The sequence below is a fragment of the Lactuca sativa genome, chromosome 8 (assembly GCF_002870075.4).
Source record: "Lactuca sativa cultivar Salinas chromosome 8, Lsat_Salinas_v11, whole genome shotgun sequence".
Lineage (NCBI taxonomy): Eukaryota > Viridiplantae > Streptophyta > Magnoliopsida > Asterales > Asteraceae > Lactuca > Lactuca sativa.
The window spans coordinates 14,982,578-15,006,341 of record NC_056630.2 but is presented as its reverse complement, the minus strand read 5'-3'; the positions used below and the strand labels follow the sequence as shown (position 1 = coordinate 15,006,341).

General features: G+C 36.5%; 1 protein-coding gene and 1 long non-coding RNA gene across 8 annotated transcripts; both read left to right on the top strand.

Moving 5' to 3' along the window:
* Positions 1-2,673: 2,673 nt before the first annotated feature.
* On the top strand, positions 2,674-4,642 carry LOC111905853 (uncharacterized). The gene is made up of 3 exons (XR_002855021.3): positions 2,674-3,449; positions 4,296-4,413; positions 4,487-4,642. It is a non-coding gene; the product is annotated as an uncharacterized LOC111905853 (long non-coding RNA).
* An 88-nt stretch (positions 4,643-4,730) lies between these two features.
* On the top strand, positions 4,731-7,014 carry LOC111905852 (uncharacterized). Of its 7 annotated transcripts, none has more exons than XM_052766152.1 (8): positions 4,731-4,950; positions 5,057-5,133; positions 5,205-5,267; positions 5,563-5,823; positions 6,071-6,204; positions 6,286-6,381; positions 6,659-6,726; positions 6,815-7,014. In XM_052766152.1, the coding sequence occupies exons 3-7, from the start codon at positions 5,258-5,260 to the stop codon at positions 6,716-6,718; spliced, it is 561 nt and encodes a 186-aa protein (XP_052622112.1). In that variant the 5' UTR covers positions 4,731-4,950; positions 5,057-5,133; positions 5,205-5,257; the 3' UTR covers positions 6,719-6,726; positions 6,815-7,014. The 7 variants fall into 7 exon arrangements, with proteins under 7 accessions (XP_052622112.1, XP_052622109.1, XP_052622111.1 ...); XM_052766149.1 differs by having other exon boundaries at positions 5,057-5,137; XM_052766151.1 differs by having other exon boundaries at positions 5,046-5,133.
* The last annotated feature ends 16,750 nt before the right edge of the window (positions 7,015-23,764 follow it).

Here is a 23,764-nt window from a genome sequence, read left to right as displayed (position 1 = left end):
ATCATGCCTAGATCTAAAGGTTGATCAACTTATTACAAACCCTAATTCATAATCAAGCTTGGAAATGGCTCAAGAAGGAATTTAATGGAGCTATAAGGGACTATAAGCATGAAAACAGAAGGAAACTGAGTTATACCTCAAAGAAATCACTGAAATAACACCAAGATGTCTGGCCTCCTTCTTCTCTTCTTGATCTACTCTCCTTTTCTCTCAAAATCTTCAAGAAAACACACCAAAGCACTTCAATCTCACAAGGAACAAGGGTTTGACGATATAGGGAGCTCTGAGGGTGAAGGGGGCGAGCTTGGGGCGCATAAGAGGACTTAAATAGGGTGCAAACCCTTGAAATTAGGGTTTCATCATACAGCGGGGACTCGCCGAGTCGCCAACTTAAACGTGCTCTATCTCCCGTCTCTACTCGGCGAGTCGGGCCTACAACTCGCCGAGTCCAAGGCTAAAAATGCAAAACACTTGGATAAATTTTACATACCAGGAACCAGGTGCTACACGAGATGTGTGAGTTGTATCTTGCGAGTCGGTTACACATTGATAATGTCACTACAAGAAAAATACCCTTTTACGACGCGCAAAACACGACGTTCTTTGATTTATGTTATGCATTAGAGAGCGACATTAAAAAAGTATCATCTCTTCAAAAAAATTAAGGATTTAGGATACACATTATTGCGTGCCCTTAAATTAGTGTCTCATTTAAAAAAAAACTTAAAAACACGGAGGGCACTTTATCTAAAATGTGCGTCCTATGTGAATGTCGCTTTATGTTTTTTACTCAAAACACGCGTTCTTGAGTAAATCCTCTTAAAATTCTAAAAATTTTAAATACCCCGCTTCAAGATATCCCTTTGTTCTCTTCTTCCCTTCTCTCTTTAAACCCTAATCACGATACCATCTCTGCTGTACACCTTGACAACTCATATAATTGTTCTATAATTATTTTCTTAAAAACTCTCGTTCATTCCTGAAGATCACAAAATGGAGACCAACAACTAGGGCTTTTGTACGTGCTCCCAAAGACGAACGTCGCAAAGCTAGCAATTGGGGTTTTGCGACTCCTCATGCTCACAACCGGCGATATAGTGTTCCTCATCCTCTCCTCTTCCCATCAACCCTAATTTCCGGCAATATAATTGCTAGGAAACATTTAGGGTTTGTTAATTGGTAAGAAACATTTTGTCCAGGTATGGAGACGATGGAACAAGGGAGGAGATCTCCTTGTCAATTGGACCTACCGGTTCAACCACCTCTAATCGATGCCTCCACGTTATCATATCTTTCCCGTCCACCAGGTATTTTCGTTTCTCTCATCCACCAGATTAAGATTGACCAAGAGGTGAAGGGGCCAACCGAAAAAAACCCTAACTCCCTATATTGGCGATTTAGGGTCATTGAGGATGATGCTTCCATTTCTCACAGATCTGAGTAACCATTTGATTTTTATGGTTAATGATATATATAAGGTTTCAATATTTATCCCATTAATTTCTCCTTTTTCTTTATATCGTGGCTTAACTCATTTTTTCTATATAAGAACTAGCTTTGTGTACAGAAAAAAAGTCTTACGCATGATCAATGAGCCAACAGCAGCTGCGATTGCTTATGGTGTAGGCAATGTCAAGTTTCAATAAGAAAAGCAATGTGCTTTTTTTTTTTATCTTGGTGGTGGCACTTTTGATGTTTCATTTCTCACGATTTCGAAAAAAAAATAGTCAAACATGGCATTTAAACTGGTTGCAGAGTTTTTGACAATTGATTCCCCTAAATGAACTTTACATCTTATGTACCTGTCTAAATTTCATCCCAACATCCTTAAGTCTTTGAATTTTTTTACCATTCCAGATAGAATGTGTAAGGTCCTACATCCTCATGATGAATTAAAATTTTAGCCTTGAAACAAAGATTATTTTGAGTATAGAAGAGGTTATAAATAACTAATAATATAGCAAATGAATTCTTTCCTTCTTGTCACTAATATTAAACTGCAGGTATGATGGTGGGCTGTTTGGATAAGATTTATCTAACAAAATGTATAACAGATGAATTCTTTCCTTCTTGTCACTAATAAACACAAAGCTAGTTCTTATATAGAAAAATGAGTTAAGCCTATTTCTATGGTTAACCAGGTGCTATTTCTTTTTGACTTAAGGGCTGTTTCTTTTTTACTTAATCGAGACAAAATGACTAAATGAGTTAAGCCTAAAAACCTGGCTTAATGTATTCAGAAACTAATCATTTACCTTATTACCTAATCTGCCCTTCTTATGTTGAAATCGGTAAATATTATTAACAACTTAGCATTGATGAATATTGTGACAATTCTTTGTTGACAATGATGAATTTATTAATGAGAGAAGACACACTGAAAGAAATGTTGCTAAGTTTTACATAGCTCAAAGTGTCATGGCCAAAGAGTCCATTCACAAACATAATTTCATTCACAGGTTCGTAAAATGATAATAATAATAGTTTTTCTTGGTATTAATATTAAATCACAACCTCTTCTTATCAAATCTTGACCACTTTATCAGGGGCAGAACCAAATCTTGAAATCACGCATGAATGTCCGATCACATGATCTTAGTTGCTTTAATCTTTTTTTTTTTTTTTTTTTAACATTGGAGTTGTATGTATTGATATAATAATGTTTATGATTGGTTTGGTGTGAATTGTTATGAGCAGCTGAAACGGTTATATAAAGAATTTTCTACTACATGAATAGAGCTGGGTGATTCTCGTCTTACCCTCAGAGAGCTCACATACAAAATTGTTGACAAAATATTTTCACAGGTTTGTGTTTCTTAATCTTTTTTCTGTTTGTTTTGTTTCTGCTGCTTTTCTTTTTAATTCTCCATGAATGTCTCGTTCTCTCAGGTACCCAGAAAGTTTACCAGTAATGTTGAAGGAAAAATGGGATATGAAGATTTTGTATATTTCATTTTATCTGAAGAAGATAAATCATCAGAGCCGAGTCTGGAAACAGTGTGATTACAGGTTCAAGTGTGTAGATTTAGATTTAGTCATTTAGTCATTTAGGCCTTGTTTGATAAGCCTCTTACCGAGTCCGGTAAGAAGCCACATCTGATTCAGTCCAAAACAGAATGTTTGATTACACCATTTTAAGCTCTTACTCGGTCCATAGGCTTCTTACCGAGTCATTCTAAAAATGACGCTGACTGAGAATATAGGCTCATTTTCCCTTCTCCTTTTTTATCCTCTGAACGTGACCTCACTCCTTCGTCCTTCCTCTTCATCCCATCTCTCGTCTGTTTCATCCTCGGTGCCCACCTATTCTAGCGCCGGCCACCTCCTCCAACATCGTCCTTTTCAACGTTGTCCTCTCTAGCGCCGAACTTCTAACCCCTTCTCTCATGATCGATTGCAATTGTCGTCTTACTTGGAATAACACCGCCAAAAAAATCGTTCACCACCAGGTCAGTTCTCTTCTTTAGTCCTAATTCCTAACCCTTAATATCATCTATATATCCTACAAGTCAATTAGGGTTCCGTTTTTGTTTGAGCGATCACTTGATTTTAGAATCTTCATGATTGTGCCATCAGCTTTGATATTAAAAAAAAGTCTGTTGAGTGAAACTTTTGGGTCTGAGGTTATACTGTTGCTGTAATTGTTAAAATCATGTTTCCCGTTGATGTTATTTCTCAAGTTTTCAGTTAATGTGAAATAGATAAACCTTTTTTTTTAAAGAATTGTGGATCAAATTCTTCAAGTATACTTCTTTCATGCTTTATCTGTGAAGTCATTTTTAGATCAATTGTGGAAACCAGTAATGAAAGAAGAAAAAAGGATTAAAAATTAAGCTACAGATGAATTGTATGCACTTAGTGGTGTTTGAGAGATCAAAAAATCAACTAGTTCCAAGAAATAGAAAAGATGTAATACAAAAAGAGCTTCTTGTTTGAAACTTCCGCATTTACTTTGTGCAGCAAGTTGAAAAAAAAACTTGTGGAAAAAGTTATTCGTTGTTCGGATGACGGTGAATTTCTAACAAATTTATTTATGTTATTGTGGTAATTGTGGTAATTTAAAGTTTCAATATACATTTATTATGGTAAAGACATATCTTTATCTAATTATGTTGTATAATTGTAAATTACATGCATTATGTTTGTAGGGGTATTTTTGTTATTTTTTTGTTTATTTCATTCCATTCATTTATCTTTCTCTATTTATCAACAATATGGATTTGCTAGTCAATAGTTAACTTAATAGGTAAAAAATCATGTATATGCAAAACTTAATATAATTTGTGTATTTACAGAAGGGTAAGATGGTCATTTTTAGCATTCAACACATCCAGTCAGATACCTTATCAAACAACATGGTCGCAGTCAGAACAAGATCCAGTCAGAGCTTCAACCCAGGCATGCCTCAGTCAGGTCTAACTCAATCAGAAACTATCAAAAAACCCCTTAGTCATTTATTAATAAGTTATGTCTGATTTGATTTCAGGTTCAAGTGTGTAGATTTAGATGCAAACAGTGTGATTACAAGGAATAAAATGCAATTCTTCTATGAAGAACACTTGCATTGAATGGAATGCATGGCCCAAGAGCCTGTTCTTTTTGAAGATATTTTGTGTCAAATAGTCGACATGATTGGACCAAAGGCAATAAATAAACTACTATTAATTTTGTTTGCATGAGTATTTTAATACTAATAATATGGTTTGGTTTTTATTTGGTGTTGTAGGATGAAGGGTATTTTACACTAGGTGACATGAAAGGAAGCAAACTTGCAGGAAGTGTTTAAATATTAGGGGCAAACTTGCAGGAACTTCATATAGAACAAGGACCAATTTTGGAAAATGAAGGAATTTCTATTGGTATTGTGACTGCTATTGCTGCTCCTGCAAGCATTAAAGTTTATTTTGGAGGAAATATAGGCCATGCTGGAGTTGCTTTAATGCCACAAAGGTAATAAAATAAAAAATTCTTTATAACTTTTGTTTATTATTATTATTATCTTTTTTGTATGGCATATTTGAGTCTTATACACAATTTTAGAATAGAAATGATGCAGGTTTGGCTAATGTTGAGCTGGCACTAGCTGTGGAAAAACATGTTCTTGAATCTGGATCCATAGACACTGTTGGAACTGTTGGTAATCTTTTTTTTTTTCAAAATCCCTTTCACTATCATTTATACTTATAATGTTGTTTTTATTGAAGGTATACTGGAGTTGCATCCTAGAGCAATCAACAACATCCCTAGCAAAGCACACATGGAAATAGGTGCACTTATTGTAATACACCACAAAAATTAAAAAACTAATAAGAAACTTAAAATATTACTAAAAAAATTTTATAATCTGTTTTCAGATACACGAGACGTTGATGAAAAGTGACGAAATAATGTGATTGAAAAAAATCCATGAATCTTCTTTTTTTTGCTATCTTCTCTCCTTTTTGTTGTTCTTTGGGGTATTCAACAACAGTGTGATTTTTCACTTCGAAATTGAGAATAGTGGTCTAGTTGGTTAACTCTTATTCTCAAATTGAAACGAGGTTTTATTTTTTGATTTTGTAGATTTACACAGCTCCGCTTTCGAAATGGAAGTCTCTGAAAAACAGGAGATTGCAAAATTGGGGTATGACATTCCTGTTATCTATGAACTTGTTAATTTGGAGGTTAAAATATATGCAAGTGAGCTGTATACCGGAGCCAGCAGAACTGCCGCCAGCTGCCGGAGTTTCACCACTGCTAGGTCTGCAGGCTGCTCAACCCCTGCCAGCTGCAGTTCTTCCTCCAAGTGGACCAAATTCAAACCCTTTGGATCTCTTCCCTCAGGTATTCAATATTTTTCTTCACTTTCAGATTGACAATTTTTGTTTTAGACCCTGTAGATTGTAACATTGTCGTGTTTGGTCCAAGGACTTCCTGACATGGACGCAAATGGTCCTGCTGGTAACTTGAATTTTCTTCGTAACAGTCCACATGTATTTATTTATTTATAAACTAGTCAACCATATCTACATAAACATTAATTATTAATTATCTCAATAAAATAAAAATATAATTTATATTTGTGTTCCAGTTTCAAGCACTTTGAGCCATGGTGCAACTGTGCTTTCTGGAAATAGAAACTTTGAGGGGCGTGTTCACCCACTAACAAGAGCCAACTACCTAGCTTCACCTCCCTTGGTTGTAGCTTACGCACTTGTCGGCACGGTATGTGTAAAATTACTCTTTTACCCTCAAAGAAACACACAACACAAATTCATATTATGTTTTGCTTGTTGTGTGTTTTAGGTCGACATTGACTTTGAAAACGAACCAACGGGACCACAAAGGACGGAAAGAATGCCTACTTTAGAGACGTTTGGCCAAGCACCGAAGAAATCTCAGGTGTGTATATATATATATATATATATATATATATATATATATATATATATATATATATATATATATATATATATATATTAAAGCTTACAAACTGTAGAATGTGTTCAGTACTGAATCTCATAGGGACAAAATGGTAAATCTACAGGTGGTTCAATCAATGTCATTTATTAATATTTGGAATTACAGCCTCTTTATGTTTGACTAAAACCTTCTGATTTTGTTGACTTTTAACTTTGTTTTTGGTTTCATTTAGTAATAAAGTATCAAATATCAACAGTTATGTGGTAGTAATCCTTTTGAGGGGTGTTTTTTGGGCTGCTTCTTTCAATGTAATTAACAACAGTGGTAAGTAAAATCTTACTATTATGAAACTCTTTTGCTTAAACCTACCTTATTGACCTGTAGCTGATTACACATTAATTTAATTATGCAGGTTTTGAAGTTTTTGATGGAAAAGACTAGTGTTAATGCTCTTCATAGAAAAGTATGTTGGTATTTTAGGAAATTTGGCTAATAATTTAGTTAATTATATAAAAAATGTTGAAATGTTACATTTGTCTACTATTGGAATGATTATTTGATGTATTACATTTGTCTACTATTGGAATGATTATTTGAATGACATTAACTTTTGTGCAATGTATTGTAATTTTTTATATGGTATTTTATTTTCTATTATGAGACATGAAATGCAAATTTAATTTGAAAATCATTAAATCTATAAATAATTTTTTTAAAAAAAATTAAAATTACGATACGCAAAAATGTGTGTCGTCTTCATTTATGACATGATCTTTCTTGACAGGGGCTTCCTTGGTACGCATTGTGTGTCGTAAACACGCGCGTCGTAAGGTTACGACATGCAAATGCGTGTCGTCTTCCTTTATGACAGGGCCTTCCTTGATACGCATTGCGTGTCATTAACGTGCGTCGTAAATGCGTGTCATAAATGCGCGTCGTCTATAGACGACGCGCAAGAGCGCGTCGTCTCTCTTTATGACAGGGCCTTCCTTGACGCGCATTTGCGCGTCGTCTGAGCGTTTTACGACGCGCAATGAGCATCATAAAAGGCTGTTTTTGTAGTAGTGTGTGTAAACGCACCAGTAACTTGGTGTTATAAAACATATTGTTGTGTGTGATTCGGTAAGTGAGTGCAAGCAAGCATTGAATCAAAGTTTATCCGTTCCTTTTATCCAAAGTAAGATGAAAGCGATATATGTGGGCCCCTCGATGATTTAGTGATGACACCCTAAGCGCTTGGCCAATCCAGGACTAATTTGATGTGTTCAATTGTAGTCTGTTGTCAGTCGTCATAAATCGGAAATCGGGAAACAACACATAGACTGAGAGAATGATTTCAATCCATGTCTCACATCTATGTGATGTCAAGTATGGAGGAATATATGATCTCTTATCTAAAGGACACGCTTCTGATACGATCAGAGTTAACAGCGGCTTTTGAAAGTTACGATTGCTAATCAGGATCTGAGGTTATACGCAGAATAGTTATTAGACTTATCCAAGTGGGAGACTGTTGGATTAGTGTCTAAGTCCATAACTATTTTGGTATGTACTTGACCCGATTGTGCATGGTCCTTTTGGGTTGCCTTCACACTGGTGACTAGACAATATGATTATTGAGGAGAGAGGCTGGTTTATTGTTAAGAATAATAAATTAGGGTATAAATATGATTTGTTAATATATTATATGAATAATATGTTAATTTGGAATCATATTATTAATTAGTATTTAATCAGAAATTAATTTAGAATTAATTTTGGGATTAAAGGAACTGACTGAAAGTGCAGGGGCTATTTTGTAATTATTCAATAGTTGAGGCTTTGGGCCATTAGATCACCTTTATTAAGGCTTGAACGAAAATCCTAGAATGATCTAGGAGTTTTCGTCCAAGGGCTTAAGGAAAGGAGTCCATGGACTGGCTTAGGCCCTAAGCTAAGGGATTAGGGTTTACACCTTGAAACCCTAGTTACCCTTAAGTATAAATAGCACCCTAAGGCACTAAGATTTCGTCCAAGCCTTGGGAAACCCTAAAAGGGACGAAATCTAGGGCATGATACCCTTCTCTCCTCTCTCCCATGTTCATCCTTTCACCTAGTGTGTTTGTGAGCCATTAGAGGTACTACACTTGTGGTACTTGCTTTCAAGAGCAAAGGAAATTCAAGGAACTAGTTGTTATTGCTATATAACAACATAATGTATGTATTATATTTTTATATATGAATTTTGAAAATAATAGTAGCATGCCAGGTTTCTTTTTATGTTCATAAAGTTGTATAACTAATAGTGAAATCATAGATCCAACTCTAGGGTTGGATGCACACATAGGATTGTTTGTATAAAACCCATCAAATTAAATGTTTAGAATCCTATACACAGAAAATTTGATCTTTTAATCCAAGGTCGGCATTAGACCTTAAACCTTTTTAATTATTTGTTATCTAGGTAGGCAACCTACATTATGCTAATAATACATATCAATTAGCACGTAATAACATATAAGACATTTTTCCTAAGTATGCTAGCACACCCTATAACAAGTAATGTATTTAACCTAAGACATGCTATAAAATAATTTTATTAGCACCTAATAGTAATCAAGGACTACACCTTAAAGTATTCTAGTGTTTGTGTTTATCCAAAAGCGATTTAGGTATTCAACCTAAAGTATGTTAAGACACTCTCCTTACCATCATCACTTAATTTTCTAAGTTTTAAGTCTAGAAACTATCCCAAAAATCCTAGTTCGCTTAACCTAATGCTCTGATACCAACTGTGACATCCCCTATTTTCTATAACCGAAAAAAATAATTACGTTTTGAAAAACCATCACATGTTTTGTGACATCCCCAATTTCATGGCCATTTTAAAACTTTTTCTTATGCTTATTTAAATTCATAGTATTCATTAATTTGCAGAATTTGTTCCCAAATCATGATCAGATTGTTATCAAGGCATTTCCGAAGAAATGTATTTCATTTATATTTAAAACTGTGGGATGTCATTGTTGAGTCTATATGCAAAGAATCATTGTTGAGTGATATTGCTAATAATATATGATCATATAGAGTCACACCTTTATCAAGTTGACACATTTTGTATATTTATTATTAATATGATTATTAATAAATAATATCAATTCTTGTATTTATTTAGGAAATAATTATTGTTTTGTGAAAATAATAATTAAAGATATTATAACTAGTTATTATATAATATGTTATGATTTAATAAGTCATGTACAAAGTTTTGGACACTTTGGTTAACCATGATCAAGTTAATGAGTTAACATGCCATGGTTAATAAACTAGTTACACAATTTTTGTCTTCTTTTTAAGCATGGCCAAAATTATTATTGTAAGAAGAGATGTTGCTTGTAAACTTTCTTCTTATGTCCCAAATGCTTCTAAAAGGCTATCAATATTTGATATTATTATAATCTAAATGTATGTCTTCCATAGGAGTATATAAGGAAGGGCTTTGCATGAGTTTTTGGCTAGTTATTTAATCCATGTTCTTCTCTTCCATATGATGGACAAAATTTCTTCTACTCTCATAATCTCTCATTTTGAAGCTAGTTTTTGGTGATTAGAAGCCCTCTTGAGTTGTCTCCTTTAGTGCTTATTTGAGTTAAGTACTTAAAGGCTTAAGACACTCAAGAATGCAAGAAGGAACTAGCATTCCAAGTGCCTTAATCTTTATGGTGGATACTTGTGGAGGAAATCATACTCTTTGATTTTTCTATCTTCATCAACACCAACCAAGTGAGTTCAAAGGCTCAAAAGTTTGTCATTCTAAAAACTCCATGGTTGTTTTTAATATCATTCCAACCTCTATAAATGGATCATAAATGGTTTGGTTTTGTTATTAACTAAAAAATAAACTTGTTATTTTTAACGCTTCTGTTGACCGTTTTTATGAAAAACACACTAATATTTTGTATCAAAACCCATATGTCATCTTCAATACATATACATAAGCATAAATAAGTCTTAATATGCCTTACAACATCATATTATACTATGCCCTAACAACTCCTCCAATCACTTATCAACCCCGTGCTTTCGTACCACTGCCTGTGATACAAAGTAACTAAGTGGGTCAGGATTGGGGGTCTGGTGAGCACATATGATTTTCAACCCATAATAATTAAGTTCTTTAATTATATATTTCACATCAAAAAATTTACTTGATTACCTATTCACGTTATTCTCACATATTGACCCAAAAATACTCGTCACAAGGGACCTATCATAAGGATCAACAACAACGGTAAACAATACTGCTTGGGGGATTCCTTTAGGAACATATGTAAATAAGGAAACCATGAGGGAGATAAATTACATCAAATGAACAGATAATTCATTAACACCTACAGGTTGTGATCCTGCCAGCGTTTCCACAGGATTGTCTAGTATAGTCTGTGGTCGTCATCTATACTCTGCTAGATGACTATCTATATTGTAACAGCCCAAACTCCAAGTAAAATTTTTCATTTTTTTAAAAAGACATTACATCCATAAAATGTTTCAAAAATTCATTACACCTTAAACATGTTCAATTATTAGAGTAACAATATCAGTATGTGCGGAAAATAGTGGAGAGTAAATGCTGCATCATCAAGTCAGGTCCTTCCCTTTAGTACCGGAAGTACCTGAAAACACAATTCAAACTTTAAGTAGACACTTAGTGAGTTCTCAAATATACCAAATAACATACAATCACAAAATACTATGCAACATACATAAGATTGCATGGGCTACCCCAATGGTTTTTCCCCTGGAATGTCATGGGCTACCCCCATGGTCTGATATCCAAGTGTCATGGGCTACCCGCATGGTCTTCCATGCCATGGGCTACCCCCATGGTCATTCATATAAGTGTCACGCGCTACCCCCAGGGTCTTCAGACAAGTAAGCACATAGACAACTATCATTTCCACATGTCAAGTAATGGGTCGACATTGGTGCCTTCGACCCGTTGGGATAGTGAGAGACTTGCCTAGAATTGCTAAATCACACTGAAAGATCTCTGGCTGTTGGTCCAACAAATCAACGAGCTATCAATACCAAATAACATCCCATAAATATTTGGATTTCAAATCCATAACCAACAGTCCATAAATAGGGAAAAAGACCATTTTACCCTTTACCTAGTTTGATCTAAGACTAAGGCCCAAACCTACAATCCAAAGGCCCATTTACCAAAATAATTATCCAAGGCCCATTCATGGATCAATTTTCCAAATTGGGTCAAAACCTTTACATGGGCCTTTCCCCAAGGCCCAAAAATATTCTTAGTCCAAAACACTTGCATTCAGATGGCCCAATAAAGCCCTAAGCATCTAAGCCCAAACGAATGGCCCAAACCGAAGCCCAAAATATCCGAAGCCCACTGGTTGAGTACTCAAGGCGTACTCAGTTGCACGTTAAACGTACACGCTTTAGGGATTGTACGCGGAGCGTACTGGCTTGTACGCCCAACGTACTTCTGATGGGTTTAGAGCATTACATCAATCCTATGGTGCACATGCAAACCCTAAAGCTTTGGATCTAGTTTATCTAGTTGTACATGCAATAATCATCCAAAACTCATAAACCCTAGATCTAGCATACTATAATCAAAATTAACATATGAATAGTGTTAGGAATATTACCTTGATTGTTATGTAGCAATAACAATCACAAACCTCCTTGATCTTGACTTCTGAAAGCCTATTGCCCCAAGTGTTGCACCTCTAATGGAGTCACAAACACCACTAGCGATAAGGATAAACAAGAGAGAAAAGGGAAGAGGCACAAAAACTTCTAAGATCTTATAAGAAAGCTTAGCCACATTTATTTTGGAGCCTTAAGGGTCCTTATATAGTTGAGGCTTCTAGGGTTATCAACTTGGAAACCCTAATCCAGTTGCTTAGTCCTTAAGCAATCCAAAGATCCTTCCAGAAGGCCCCTTGGACGATTTCTATATGAACCCTCATATAGAATTCGTCCACTGTTTCCTTATGGATCCTAAGCCTAACTCTGTTACTATCTTATAATTACAGTATCAGTCCCCTTGATTTAATTAAACTCTTTTGACCATTAAATTAATTATAAATTAATTCTTGATCAATATTAATTAAACAATATGATTTCTCTTTTAATATATTATTCACATAATATATTAATAAATCATAATTAATCATCTTTATCCTTAATTCATCCTATCAGTTGCTATGGTGAAGGCAATCCAAGAGGACCATGCTCATAATCGGGTCAAGTACATATCAAAATAGATATGGGCTTAGACACCTAATCCAACACTTGCATTCAGATGACCCAACAAATCCCTAAGCATATAAGCCCAAAAGAATGGCCCAAATTGAAGCCGAAAATATCTGAAGCCTGCTGATTGAGTACTCGGGGCGTACTCAATTGCACGTTAAACGTACACGCTTTAGGGATTGTACGCGGCGCGTACTAGCTTGTACGCCCAGTGTACTTCCCCATTTAGCCATCTTCCATTTTTTACCCTTAATCCATTAAGACATTGCTCCAAAACATATATTTGACTTCCTTAAGCTAGATTATCACATAAAGTTGCAAACTTTACGTTAATGTATGGCTAAATGAAGCTCTTAAAGCTCAAAAGGACTTAATAGATGACTTATTTCATGCATGAGCTTAAAAACCCCATAAAGTTTGCACCTTTATGAATAAGGAACTCCTAATGAGCTCACATATAAAAGAATATGCCCTTCAAATGTCCCAACTCATCAAACCAACTCAAAAAGGGACCAAAAGCATAAAAACCAAGACATGAAGAGATTTAAGCATGGAGAAGACAAGGTTTGGAATTCATACCTCTAGAAGCTTGCAAAATGAGTGATAATTCCAGAGCACTAAACTTCCCACCAAGAAAAGCAACTTCACCTTTCTTCAAATCCTTCAAGATGAGCAAAATAATTACTAATTCCTTATCAAAGGCTTAAGGACACAACAATGGAGGCTTAAGGTCTTTTTTTAGGGTTTAAAAGATATGGGGGATGGTAAAGAGGACAGTCCTAGGGACTTAAAGTCTTTGTATAAGGTATAACACCCTAAAATTAGGGTTTCTTAAACTTTGAGTACGCTAAGCGTAAACCCCGTACACCCAGCGTACGAGGTCTCACATCCGCGGCCAACATCTCCTTAGTATGCTAAGCGTACCATGTGGTACACCCCGTGTACTAGCTTTTTAGTTAGTACACTAAGCGTACCATGCGGTACGCCCTGTGTACTCCTCCATGGACCATTATTGCAACAATTCAAACAAAAGGGGCAAATAAGAGCATACCAGCATCCAAGTGTTACATATACTTTGCTAGATGATTAGTTCATCAATAATCAAGTCCTCTCATCATCATCTCATCCTTTTCATCTCCAATCACTAACCAATATATTTTATATATGAAAATACTTATATGATTACATTAAGTGAAAATCATATAATTCAATTAACACAAATATCAAGTAATACATATAATAGGCATACATAACATTTAATATTCTATATACTTTATATCTATGTGTAAGTTGAAAGTAACCATGCACTCACTTGTAAAAGTGGATTACTAAAAAGTCGGTCAACCCTTCGCTTCAGCACTTAGTCTTTCCTTTGATGTGACCTAGCTTTAATTATAACTAAGTCTGATTTTATTATTTCTTATGACTAATGATAGTCTAGATTCATCAACAAACCCAAAATATACATCTAGATCTATCAAGTAAGGAGCAACCATGTAAGATCATATCGGAGGTAGGGTCCGTTTGGTATACAGAGTACACTGTTTGAAAATACCACTTTAAACACTTCACTAAATCTAGCCTAGGCATCACCTCTGTAAGTAGATCAATCAGTATAACGACTTGGAATCACTGATAAATCTTATTTATAAATTCATAACAACGACATTGAATATAAATATAAGTTACACTTAAAGGAATATAAGTGTAGCCAAAACCCTTAAAGGACCTGGGGCCTAGCTTACCCCACTTCCTGAACCGGATGAAACCTTTCCAAGGTGACACCTTCAGGAGAACCATAACTCCCACCTGAAACTCTAAATCTGGCCGGCACCTGTCGGCATAATTCTTCTGTCGACTCTGAGTTTTATGGAGCCTACTCTGGACCTGCTAAATCAGCTCAATGGTATTGAGTACCACCTCGGTACTCCCCATAACCCGCTGACCGACCTCGCCCCAAAAAATTGGGGTCCTACTGTGACATCCCCAAATTCACTATCATTTTAAAAAAAATTATGCTTATTGAAAAAAATCATAGTATTCTTTTTGAAGAATAATATTGCGGAATTTGTTCCGAAAAAAACATGATAATAATATTATCAAAGCATTTCCGAAGAAATGTATTTTATTTATATTAAAACATTGGGATGTCATCGTTAATACTGAAAAATAAGCATAAACAGGCCTTACATTCATTTACACTAATGATTTACATCTCCGTTAATCTCTCAGTGTAATGTAGCTTCGTATCGATACCTGTGACACAAGTGAACTGAGTGGGTTAAGTTGGGAAACCTGGTGAGTAGATAGGGTTTTCAACCCACAATAATAAAGTTATTATGTTTCATCATCAAACAATTAACCCAATTACCCAACCCTATTATCTTATTTGTTTCTTAAGGATCTACCCTAAGAATCATCTATCATTCACTCATTCATTCCTAAGGATTTTCCTAAGGAATATACAAGAAGTCCATTATTGCCAGGGTTTATACAACATACACTAAGTCCATCGAGGTTAATTGTTAGGCACTAAGTCCATAACTGTTAGGGTTTATCTCTTTTATTGACAATATTAATTTAGGGATTCCACCCACAATACATGTCAATGGGTTTTTAGAGTACATCTGATGAACATATCGTTCACAACACCTACAGGTTGAGAGTCTACTAGTGTTCCATTGGACTATGTAGAATAGTTTGTGGTTGTCATCTATACTATGCTAGATGACTGGGTCATCACTTCTCATCATCTTTCCCCTCTCGTCATCTATATTATCTTTCATCTCTCATCAGTTATCTCATCTTTCATCTCTCATCTCATCTCTAATCTATCCATCTTTACCCATCATAATTATAGGTATAAAATACGTATACAATTTAAATCGAATAAAACATGTATATTTTGTTCCTCCAACATAGATATCAAGAACACAGATAATATGCACACATAACACATAATTTATATTAAATACTCCATATCTATGTGTAAGATGAAAGTAACTATGCACTCACCTGATTAGTCGTGCATCACCTTGACTAATAGAATCTGAAAGATTCGATGCTTAGAGTTTTTCTAATAAAAAGATTCTCCAATGCTCTAATGCTTCTATGTTGTACTAACGACACTCGAGAACAAGAAAACAATTCATAATGACTGAGATCTCGAGGCAGTGAGATTTGAGAGAGAAAGGTGTGACAAAATGAAGAGACTTGAGTCCCTATTTATAGTGTTAGGATTTCTTAGTCACTAAGTTTACTTAGCCATTAAGCTTAATTAATTCGTTCTTTTCCATATTATTTAATTCGTTCTTATTCCTATTATTTAACTCGATCTTATCCACAATCTTATTCATATTATTTAATTCATTTTTATCTATATTATTTAATTTGATCTTATCCATAATCTTATCCACATTATTTAATTCAATCTTATCTACATTATTTAATTTGACCTTATCCACATTATTTAATTCGATCTTATGCACATTATTTAATTCGCTCTTATCCACAATCTTATCCACATTATTTAATTTGATCTTATCCACATTATTTATAATCGATAACTAACGTCGTAAAAAGTATCCGGTCAATTATTATCGGAAAACGGAAAAATTATCGCTTCATTACTTGGGTTCACCCTTAAATGTATTTAGACCAAATACGTATTATATAGTTTGACATTATACAATCTTTACAATTTCCATTAAGATTATTTATCCTAAAGAATCTTCTATTTAAAAACGTTATTTTATCACTTTTCGATAAGTTTATAATAAGATGTATAAAATATTACACACCCATAATATTTGTCCACATAACATGTAATAAATAAGTATTTATATAACCTGTAACACATACGAAGAAAATTTATCCTATTTGAGGATTTTAATTATTTCATAAGACAAATATTTATTATTATTATCCCCTTAACATTTAGTCTAACTCTCGGGCGTTACAATTCTCCCCTACTTAGGATGATTTTGTCCTCGAAATCACAAACTCAACGAATACATACGATCTCCGCTACTCGCTTTTCTTTCTTTATTTTTTTTTCAAGTAAGAGTTGTCTTTCACACTTTTGCCTTAATGGTTGGTACTCCTTCCCTTGGGTTCAAACTCTTTTCTGCTGCTACTAACAACCAATCAAAGCCCAAGTCGGATCCATCTTTGAGATGTTAATATTATTTCTCTTTGAAAGAAGCTTATGATCGTCATATTAATGACTTTATCATCACCAACGTAGCATCATTGTGTGTGCTCACAACGAGTGATCTTTTCGTTTCTCAAAATCATGGTCTGGTCAAGATCACAACAAGAATGAAGTCGTCTACCAACGTATATGTGTACAAAATGGTATAAGAGGGTAATACTAACAACAACAACTGTTGCTAAACTCAATAGTCTCTTTTCCTCTTTTCTGGGACGATTAACTTGTCACTCTTCAATTGATCATCTTGACCACATTTAAATTACTTGGACACAAATGCACAACAAACATCCTTATGCATATTTTTATGGCTTGCCTAACAATTGCCAAACTCTTCAGAATTCTTACTTAATGGCAGTGCTCAAACTTGCACCCTCTCTTCATTCTCTATTGGACATTCGGTTATAATCTCCGAGCTAAAAACTCAATTCTCATTATAGACTCCTACTCCTTAAAATTGGGTCATAGAGTCAACCCAAGATAAGGTCTTCACTTTTTCTACAACAATAACTCGAATGATCATATTCTAATGACCTTTGTTTGCATAACGCAAAAGAAACACAATGAACCAGACTCTTGTCTCTAATAGTCAAATACTATCACGGAAGAAACCTTCCTTCACGTTCTAATGTGATATAATCTCTTCATAACAAGTAGCATTTCTAGCTAAGAGATCTTACCTTAACAATGATCACGATACTTTTATTAATCGATTCGATTACCTTTCACTTCAATCTTCTTGCTTAAATCTGATGCTACATCGAACTTGGTTCTCTGAACCACGTAACATATGTATCTAATTACTAGCTTCGGAATAACAATCATCTTCTTAGTCATTACTGAAACGATGGTAACGACATACTTGAAAAAACGGAATCAATTACTAGCTTCTTGGTAACCTTGGGACTTTCTCTGATCCAATTGCGAGTCATGTGCTTCCAGTAGTATAGGCCTCTACTACCATTCACACCTACTCATACTCGTCCCAAGTATTGTCCTGCAGTTTTCCAAGTCACCATAAAAGAATTTCACATAGTCATTTAACACATTGGATAGCATAACGAAGGTTTATATTACTTCTTGAAATGATTACATAGATATTCAGGTTCACCCAACACCATAAATGACTACTTCTTGAAATGATTACATAGATATTTGAGTCACAATCATAATCCTTCATCGCATCCAACCACTGACGCTGCCTCATATTCATATCGGTTGGTCCATGAAGTACCCCAGGCTCTTGTGATCCGGGTAAATAGTACAACGGACCCCATACAGGTAATGCCGCCAAATATTGAGGGAGAAAACCACAGCCCCCAACTCCAAATCATGCGTCGGGTAATTCGCCTCATGAGGCTTCAGCTGCCTCGAAGCGTAGGCTATCATGTGACCTCTCTGTATCAACACTGCCCCTAATCCTATGATCGAAGCATCACAATAAACCACTAAATCATCAACACCCTCCGACAAGGTCAGAATCGGCGCCTCACACAACGACTGTCTCAAAGTCTCAAAAGTTGCTTGCTGCTCACCCCCAACATAATGTAACCGTCTTTTTGGTCATTCAGGTCAAAGGAATAACTATCTTGGAGAAATCCTGTATGAATCTCCAATAATAACCCGCTAAACCAAGAAAACTTTGAATCTCAGATGTAGACCTCGGAACCTCCCACTGCATCACTGCCTCGACCTTGGTCGGATCAACCAGAATGTCATTCTGGTTGACAAGGTGCCCTAGAAACTGCACCTCACGCAACCAGAACTCACACTTGGAGAACTTTGTGAAAACTCTCTCCCTCCTCAATGTCTCCAGCACATCCCTCAAGTGCTCCTCGTGCTGCTCCTGAGTCTTAGAATAAGCCAAGATATCGTCAATGAATATAATCATAGATCAATCCAACATCGGTCTGCACACGCGATTCATGAGATCCATGAACACAATGGGAGCATTGGTGAGCCCAAAACGCATTACCATGAACTTTTAATGACCATAACGAGTTCGGAAAGCTATCTCTGCACATCCTCATCCCTAACCCTCATCTGATGATAACCCAATTATAAATCAACCTTGGAAAACCTAGATGAACCCTGAAGTTGGTCAAAAAGATCATCAATCCTCGGGAGTGGATAAAGGTTCTTCACTGTTATTTTATTTAGCTCCCAATAGTTTATGCACATACGATGAGACCCATCGTTCTTCTTCAAAAAACAGGATCGGTGCTCCCCAAGGTGAACTGCTCGGTCGAATGAACCCCTTGTCTAATAGCTCATGCAACTGTGTAAACAATTCTTGCTATCAGAACCGCACTAGGAGCCAAATCAATCCTGAACTCAACCTGTCTCTCCGGAGGAACCCCAGGAACTTTTTTCGGAAAAACATCCGGGTAATCCCGCACGATCGGCACATCATCCACGGTCGCTTTACCCTTATCCTGGGTATCCATAACATAGGGAACATAACCGGAACAACCCTGTTGAAGATAGTGTCTGGCCCTCATCGCAAAACACAAAATCGGACCATGTTGAGATCCCTCCCCTTGAACCACTAACTCTCCCCCCACTTGGGGTCCGAAACCGAACTAACTGTTTCTCACAATTGACTACTGCGCCATTAGAGCTCACCCAATCCATGCCCACAAAAACCTTGTTCCCATGCAGCGGAATGGTAACTAAATCGATCGAATACTGCTCGTTGAATAACTCGATAGTACAACCCCGATGAACCCTCACAACCTGAACAGACCTATCATCTGCAATCTCAACATCTAATGGATAATCTAGCTCCCCTGGAGCTCCAGCAAATCTCTTGCTAAGCGCAAGCGATACAAAGGATCGGGTAGCCCCGAATCAAATAAAACATGAGGCGACAATCCATTGACCACAAAGGTCCCTCTACATGATCATAACAAACATAACCAAAACAAGAAAATAATAAAAGATAGAGATAAGACACATACCAGTAGCAACATCCGATGCTGCTCGGGCCACATCAATGGTCAACTGAAACTCTGTTCTTCACCATAGGAGCCTCCGCCTTGCTCGGGCGGCCATCAGTAATCCTCAAGGCAGCTGTTGCAGGCGCCACTACTGCTCCACCAGACAACCTTGGACAATCAACCTTTCTATGGCCGATATGGTTGCAGTGAAAACAAATTAAGCCCTTCTTGGGGTACTCCCTGGTCATGTGACCCGACTGGCCACCGTTGTAACATACCGAGCATGTAACCCCATAGGCCCCACTATGCGGCTTGTCGCACTTGGCATAACGGCCCCGACCCTGTTGGCCTCTGCTAGGAACATCAGAAGTCTTGTGCCTCTTGGACTGCCCCACTGCTGTTTGAACCTACTCTGAATTCTGCTTCGTCCGGAGCTTCAACTCGATTTCCTGCTCACGGGCCTTCTCAATCATATCATTCAGGGTCTTGCACCCTAAGAAACTCACGAACTCCCTGATATCATCCCTCAGCATGGAAATGTATCTTGTCTTCCTCAACTCCTCATCCGCAGCATACTGTAGAACTAGCAATGCCCTCTCCCTAAATTTGGCGATGATCTCCGCCACAATCTCCATAGTCTGGTGAAGGTCCTATAACTCCCTCACCAGCTGTTGCACCTCAATGGCCAGTGTAAAGTCCCGATCAAACCTCCGCACAAAATCCTCCCATGTCATCACCGCCACACCCGCCAACCCTACCTCATGGGTAACCTCATCCTACCAGTCCTATGCTCGGTCCCTCAGCATACAGGACGCGAATCCCATATTTTCCGCATCGAGGTAAATGCTCATGCGCTGAGCATTCTCCATGTCAAAGATCAAGTCACGAATAGCAATGCAGTCCTTAGCCCTAAAGAACTCAGGCGCACTGCATGACTTAAACTCCCAAAAGAAGGGATATTGAGTCCCACTCTGACCTGAAGCAATCTCAGATCGAAATGATTTGAGCCTCTTCTCCATAAACTCCCTAATCCCTTCCTTGACTGTACCGAAAATTACTGGGGTAACGTCAAGGATGCCACGAGTAACCTCGAATGTGATGAGCTCGCGCAACCTCTCATCAATTGGTTCTACACCGGGACCTGAATCTGATCCCAAACATGAACCTCCTCGAGTAGCCATCATCATCTTTAATTGAAAATACAACATATAAACCATCGATAAAGAAGTTCGAGGGGATTCCTCCACACCGGACTCCTTAGAGTTTTCAGGTCTGCTCTTGTCTCAGGTATAGGTCATGTGCTTTCAGTAGTACATGCCTAATACTACCTTCCAGACCTACCTGTACCCTCCCCAAGGTCATACCTGATACCTCTAATTCACCTAACTACACTTAGAACATAACTCATACAACACAACACAAGAACATACCCTAGACTCCTATAGGATTTCTCAATCATCACAGAACCAGAAACCTCAATCGACAGCGCAGGTTGTCTTATGCATGCAAGTTATACATAAATAGAATCATATAGACTGTCAAATAAAGTTTCTACCCTGAGTCCACAACCAAACAAGGAACAGGAAATGAGGCAGAATCCATCATTCTAGGGCTATGCAATCCTAAGCATATATAACTTTGAAAGCATACATTTAGCAAATAGCAGAGTCAACATTGATTCCAAAAAATATATGGCATCAAATTTTCTTAGGCTATAAGGCATCACACAAATTAGGAAATTTTATCACACAATCCCTAAAGGTATACTTAGACCTACTCTAGCATGCATTTCACATATCAACATACTAGTGCAATACATAAGAATGGTTAATTTTTAGGAAACACACACTTGAGCTCGACCAATCGCACACATTGCACTCTCCCTTTTACTTAAGAAAAACCTTTTAATAAAATTTTGATTCTTTTTCTTTTGAAAAGATTATCAATTCCTCAGTTTGAGTTCTGACACACCTGAGGGTGTGCCCGAATCTCTCAAACCAAGGCTCTGATACCAACTTGTAACAGCCCAAAGTCCAAGTAAAATTTTTCATTTTTTTAAAAAGACATTACATCCATAAATTTTTTCCAAAATCCATTACACCTTAAGCATGTCCACTTATTAGAGTAACAATATCAGTAAGTGTGACACATAGTGGAGAGTAAATGTTGCGCCATTAAGTCGGGCCCTTCCCCTTAGTACCAGAAGTACCTGAAAACACAATTCAAACTATAAGCAGACACTTAGTGAGTTCCCAAAAATACTACATAACATACAATCACAAAATACCATTCAACATACATAAGATTGCCATGGGCTACCCCCATGGTCTTTACCCGGGAATGTCATGGGCTACCCCCGTGGTCTGATATCCAAGTGCCATGGGCTACCCCCATGCTCTTCCATGCCATGGGCTACCCCCAAGGTCTTTCATACAAGTGCCACGAGCTACCCCTGGGGTCTTCAGATAAATAAGTGATGAGTTTTGAGCATTACAACATTCCTATGTGCACATACAACCCTATTTGATTTGGATCTAGGTTTTTCTCAAGTTATACATGCAAATTAATTTTCCAAATCAAAACCCTAATCTCGCATACAAGAAAAACGAAATCTAATCATATTAGGGTTTAGAAGAATACCTTTCTTGTTAGTAGCTTGATCTTAACCTTCAAGAGCTTAGTGCCTCAAGCGTTGCACCTCTAATTGAGTCACAAACACCACTTAGCAAAGAATGAATGGGAGAGAGGTGATGGAGGCTACTTGATATCGGCTAGGGTTCTATAAGAATGCATAGGGCCGAAACCTTTAAGCCAAGGGTTCTTTATATAGCTAAGGCTACTAGGGTTTTAGGTGGAAATCCTAATTCTCTACTTAAGCCTTAAACAATACATGGACACCTTCTAGAAGGCCCCTTGTACGAAATCTCTATGGGCTTCCCACATATTTTGTCCACTCCTTCTTTAGGAGTCCATCAGCCCAACTTGCAACTATCATTGATTTTCAATATCAGTCCCCTTACTTTTAATCAATTTCTTTTGATCACTAAATTAATTCCAAATCAATTTCTAATCAATACTAATTAAATAATATGATTTCTCAATTAATGTATTATACTTTTAATATATTAATAAATCATTATCAACTTCTTTCTCCATAATTCATCCTATCAAATTGCTATAATGAAGGCAGCCCAATAGGACCATGCTACTATTGGATCAAGTACATACCAATTATAGTTATTGGCTTAGACATCTAATCCAATAGTCTCCCACTTGGATAAGTCTAATAACAATAATTGCAAATATGACTTCAAAATCCAATTAGCAATGGTAGCTCTCAAAAGTCGTTGTCGAACTCTGACCTAGTCAATGATGCGTCCTTTAGATAAGGGATCATATAATCCTCCGTTCTACAAGATATCGTGTGGAGAAATACATGGAACATAATCATTCTCAATGTCCAACAATTTGTTTCCCGACTTCTGATTTGGTTGACATAGAACTTAATTGAACACATCAATTCTGTACTGACCGGGTCCGACACATAAGTCAACACAAAATCATCGAGGGGCCTAAGATATCGCTTTTACCCTCTTAGGATAAAAGGAAAAGATAAAATTTGTGTTATATGCTTGTACTATTTACTTCTCAAATTATACACAACAACACGTTTTATAACATCAAGTTACAGATGCATTTATGCATTATCAATGCACAACCAACTTGTAAAAAACAACTCATATATCTCGATTTAAAGATTATACGATATTATCGTCTTGCAATCACTTGTGATAAATTCCATGAAGTGATTCACATGAGCGTGGGTTTAATCCAATACTTAAATCTGATTTCAGAAGTACTCATGAACGTTGCAGCAAGCCTTTGCTATGTCTAAGCACTTAGACAATTTGCAAACCAATTCATGACATTATTGCCTCATTACTTACTT

Excerpts from the sequence above, each read along its gene's own strand:
- LOC111905852 (XM_052766145.1), top strand. Across the intron at positions 5,138-5,204 it reads AGACACTGTTGGAACTGTTG|GTATACTGGAGTTGCATCCT; the intron begins GTAATCTTTTTT and ends TTTTTATTGAAG. Across the intron at positions 6,382-6,658 it reads AAGCACCGAAGAAATCTCAG|TTATGTGGTAGTAATCCTTT; the intron begins GTGTGTATATAT and ends AAATATCAACAG.